The sequence below is a fragment of the Notothenia rossii genome (assembly GCF_949606895.1).
Source record: "Notothenia rossii genome assembly, chromosome: 8".
Lineage (NCBI taxonomy): Eukaryota > Metazoa > Chordata > Actinopteri > Perciformes > Nototheniidae > Notothenia > Notothenia rossii.
The window spans coordinates 58,712,359-58,717,435 of NC_136906.1; the positions used below are offsets into that span (position 1 = coordinate 58,712,359).

Below are 5,077 nucleotides of genomic sequence, written 5' to 3' on the forward strand. Positions count from 1 at the left end.
GTGTTATCCCTTTGTCCGACTTCCGGTGGTGTTCCCGACGCCGATTCGACATCTTGAATCGGCAAGAAAAGGCGTCAGGTCGGCAAAAAAGAACCGACGGTGCGGCGCACACCACTCCGAATAGAGCGTGCCCACGCTCATGTTCGGCCCGACTCCCATTTACTGCCGATTTCGGGCCGGTGTATCTGGGCCTTTAAAGAGAGTTGCAGCGGACCTGCAGGATTCTGGTAGTTTGTTCCAGATATTTGGAGCATAATACATACATGCAAATTAGTCGCTTTTCGGCGCCTCCCGCTTTTTTAACGCTGATTTGGGTGACTTGTGTAATTCGTGGAGAACCGAAGAGTTTTTGTTTGGGGGGGGGGGTCTGACTCATGGACTGACGGACAACTTCTCTCTTCAAAACATAGACTTTACTTGGGCGGGCCGCCCACGTATAGCCTATTAACGGCCGCCAAAGTATATTTTTGTATCCATCCGCGAGCATGACTAGTGGACAAATGATCCCTCGCTCTACGCCTCCTGTACCTGTTCGCTCTGCTATCGCGTGAAGGGTCTGCTTGCTAACAAGCAACCAACAGAAGACAAACAGGAGTCACATGTTGTTGCACATCAGTCATGCGCAAATGACTCGCACTTCTGCACCAGTCAGTTGCGCAAGCACCGCATGTAAGTACATTTTTCTGTTGGCTGTTATAACATCATTAGCTCTAAAGTGCATGTATGTTATGTATTTTTACCATAGACTATATATAAATGGTATTTTTTGTATAATACAATTGTATTGCATCAGCTAATTGTATTGCGTCAGCTAAATGAAATGTAATGTATTGTAGGCTATATAAGCTTTATTTGTACCTAAAGGTGATCGGCCCTCCGATTAAATCGGCAATTTCACTCCAAATGACTCCATTAATTATTAAGGTACAATTCCAAACGTGTACACCCTTTTAATTTTAATTTGGCAAATACTCCGTAAGCTCAATAATAACATATAAGAGCGATCAACGCGCTAAAATAAATTAGCATTACGCACGCGGTAATTTTATACTTGAACTATATTTCTGTCAAACTGATCAACATAAACGACATGAGCTTAATACTTAGTCATATTTTTCCTGTGCACTGTGGAAATGAACACATGACTGCTGTGTAGTTTACTAGTTTGGTATTGAAGTAGCCATATCTGATATTGAATAAGATTTAGAGGCCTAGCCATGAGTCTAATGAGTGTTTAATAATGGGGACACTTAACCTTAGTGCCAACTCTAATTTGCATTCATTTTCAGAATGAAAGATCTTGAGGAAAGTGATGCACTTGTTGTGAAAAAGCTGGATGCAGGTTGCAAATCCAGCTGGAAGTGGTCATGGCTAAAGCTAGATGTCACAATTGAGGTGAAGTCAGTCAAACACACATTCCCACTGTCAGACTTTTTCAAAAAAGTTGACAAAAAAGGATGTGCTAGATGCACTCTGTGCACAAAAGAAATTAATTATGGCAGCAGGGGCGTGCATGGCCTGTTGGCACACTGTCAGACAGAAATTCACAAACATAAAGTGACCACAATCACAGAAACACAAAGTGTTGCACAGCTCCTCAGAAAGAGCCCATTCCCAGCAACCCCCAAAGCAGCAGCTGACAAGATCAGGGAAAGGATAGCGCCTACACTACCAGTACCTATGTGTGATCGCATATCCAATGCAGAGGTATGTGTGTGTGTGTGTGTGTGTGTGTGTGTGTGTGTGTGTGTGTGTGTGGAGAGAAGAGTAGCCAAGCCAACACAACTGTCCTAATGCTTTTGTGCAATGTTGGGGGAGCTTTTTGTTTTAGAGCAAATGCTAAGTTAAAGGTGCTGTCAGTAGGAAGGTTCGTTGTAGCTAAATTAGATTTGTTTTCCTGAAATGAGTAATCTCATATATTTTAATCTGTTTTCTAGGCAATGGTCCTGGCTGTTATTGCTGAACATTCCCTACCTCTCTCAACTGCACCTGTCCTAGTTGAACTGAGTCAACAACTGGCTGCAGACAAAATAGCACTTAGTAGGATGAAACTGTCACGAACCGCTGCCTCTTACAAGATGGTGCATGGTCTGGGCCACACATTCTCTGAGAGAACGCTCTCCAACTTAAGGAAGTATCCCTTTTCTCTTAATGTAGATGAGAGTACATCTAGCAGTAATAAAAAGGTGCTTGCAATGCTTGTGAGCTACTTTGACCAAGAGCTGAAGGATGTTGTGGTGGAACATTTGGGTTCTCTGGAAGTTGTTAAAGTCAATGCTGCCAGCTTGGAGGAGCTCATCTGCAACTTCTTTAAGGAAAAAGATATTCCCTGGTCAAACCTGGTCAGCATAATGTTAGACTCATGCAATGTGATGCGAGGCAGCAAGTCAGGACTGGAGACAAGAATTAGACAGAACCATTGTAAAACGCTTCTTGATGTTGATGGTGATTCATGTCACCATGTGCACAATGCTGCAAAGAAGTTTGCAGAGCCCTTTGAGAACTACTTGGAGCAGCTGTTTACAGATCTCCATACTGACCACCTGTGGGCATCAGATCAGGTAACTGAATGTCAATTTTGATTTTAGCTTAAGTGATAGATTGAGTTTGTCCCCGTGTTTACTCTAATGTTTTGAGTTGTGTGACACTTAGTCTTGTAAAATGACTTATGTCTTTATTTGCAGATCATGTACCTGAAAGAAATCGCTGAATACATGGACATACCTGCTACAAATCCCAGGAGGTTTGTCTCCCACCGTTGGTTGTCTGCGTATGACGTTGGGATGCAAACAAAAAGACTGCTGCCTGTGTACAAGGTCCTGTACTATGGTTTCATGGGGAAAGAGGACAAAGCTCTCTACCAGGATCCATTGCAGAAGCTATATGAAGACTACCATGTCAGCGAGAAAGCACAGCGAAGGATCACATTTGTGCACCAAGACCTCAGTAAGAAAGGTATGTATATTAGTTTAAACAAGGAACTCAAATTGTGAATGTCCTGTTTCTGAGAAAGTTATTAATACTATAATAAAATGTGTTATCTTTGTTTTTCTTTTGGTAGGTATGACTGAATTGGGGAAGAAGAGGAAGAGCCGAGTGGTAAAGAAGATCTGGTTTGAGATCCAAAAAGTGGACCTGCATCTCAGTGTGTACCTCAGTGTACTGCCAATACTAAAAGAGTATGTGATGGTTTTCCAGGTGAGTGTTTTTTTGTATATACAGTGTATATAACACACACCATATAGAAATAACATGCATATTGCAATTTTATAAACAAAAGATGGTTCAGTATTTACTGAAACGTGCCCTTTCTGTGCATTTAAGGAAAGTCAAACCTTGGTCCACAAGCTGCATGACAAGCAGCTTCAAGTGTTTGTCAACTTCCTGGCTTGCTTTATCAAACCAGAGCATCTGAAGATTTCGCCCAAAGCATTGACAGAATTGGACTTGGCCAACCAGACACTTTATTCCCAGCCCTATATTGGTAAAGTGGCAGAAAACCTGGAAGCAGCCCGTCGAAAACACCCGGTTAGTGTGTGAAATAGATTAGTTAGTATTTAGGTAATGTTATATTAAAGTAAAAAAGAGTCCTGGTGGAAAGAGGCCAGGTTAACCCAAAGGCAGCACACCTCTTACTATTTCACATACATTTGAATATTATTCTTACACCAAATCTCGGGTTTTACCATAGTCATTTTTGTATGAATAATTGTTGCATGCCTTATTTAAACATTGTTTTGCTTGATGTTGACTAGTGCAGGCCATCATTTCACTGATAGCTTTAGTATTGAGAAACGTAGCACTGTGCTGCATGAAACTTAGGATATTCATCAAAGTGTTTTTTGTTTTTGTTTTGTATTTGTGTTAGGATTTCTTTGAAAAGGTGACCAAGGCATATGTGACTTGTGGCAAGTACATGCAGGTCAAATTGCCACTTAAAAGTAAGACCCTACAAGCCTTGTCCTCTATTGATCCTGTTGTGAGGGGCCATTCAGAAGCAGGGACTCAACTGATGAAGCTGGCAAGAATCTTGCAACACCTAGTTCCTCCAGAGAGTGACATCACCCAGGAAATAATCAGATACAACGTTGACTTAACACTGGCACAGTATCACGAGGGAGACAACATGGTCATGTGGTGGGCTCATGTTATGAGCACAGGGAAATATCCAGCTCTCAGTGGGGTTATCAGAGGTGCTCTTTCTATCTTCCATGGGCCCATGGTGGAGTCCTCATTTAACTTAATGGGAGATATTCTTGACCCTAAAAGCTCAAGAATGAACATTGCCACGCTCGATGCAATTCAGACAGCAAAGTATGCCATGAAGTCTAGGGGCATGACTGCCACCATGATGTTTAAGAGAGAAGACGAAAAGTTTGGACCAGTTGACAGAACACTGTGCCGCAACATGAGGTCTGCTGCAAGAAGGGATAAAGCACAGAGAGAGGAGAGGCTTATGGAGAAAGGGAGGAGACAGGTGGAGTATGGCTTCAAGAAAACATGTGCAAGTTCCCAAGAGAGCAAGAGGACAGCACAGCAAGAGGAGAAAGAAGCAAGGTTGAGACATGCAGCTAAGCAACGGAATGCTGCTAGACGTAAAGCAGTAGAAACACTTGTGCAAGCAAAGAAGAAGAAGAAAAACCCTTAAAGTCAAAAGTGTATAATATCTACCTGTAAATAATAATAATAAAAACCCTTGATTTATAACTTAACATCTATGTCTCCTCTTGATCTGAGTATATTATAAAGAATAGCCAGTTAATTGAAGCATTATACAGTTCTGTTTTATATGAGTGTTGAGAGATGTATCCATACATCTCTTAATTTTGCCCTCAAAGTGCACCAGATTGATGCATTTAACTTCAATTTAAAGAAAAAAATCTTCCCGGGGGAGCATGCCCCCGGACCCCCCTAGAGGAGGTGAGGTCCCCCCACAAATAAACAGGTTCATATGGATAGGATACTAGATAAGTTTGCACTCTCATTGTATATAATGATAATAGATATGTTTCATTGCGGAGGACCCCCTGTTTTGTGTGTCCCCCACTTCTTAAACCAAAGTTACGCCCTCGATAAT

General features: G+C 41.8%; 1 protein-coding gene across 2 annotated transcripts; it reads left to right on the forward strand.

The window, feature by feature from the left end:
- Nucleotides 1–260: 260 nt before the first annotated feature.
- Nucleotides 261–4,712, forward strand: LOC307014681 (uncharacterized protein). 2 transcript variants are annotated; one of them, XM_079642751.1, is made up of 7 exons: nucleotides 261–669; nucleotides 1,290–1,707; nucleotides 1,938–2,561; nucleotides 2,685–2,955; nucleotides 3,062–3,198; nucleotides 3,325–3,528; nucleotides 3,869–4,712. In XM_079642751.1, the coding sequence occupies exons 2-7, from the start codon at nucleotides 1,291–1,293 to the stop codon at nucleotides 4,646–4,648; spliced, it is 2,433 nt and encodes an 810-aa protein (XP_079498877.1). In that variant the 5' UTR covers nucleotides 261–669; nucleotide 1,290; the 3' UTR covers nucleotides 4,649–4,712. The 2 variants fall into 2 exon arrangements, with proteins under 2 accessions (XP_079498877.1, XP_079498878.1); XM_079642752.1 differs by lacking the exon at nucleotides 1,290–1,707.
- Nucleotides 4,713–5,077: the final 365 nt, after the last annotated feature.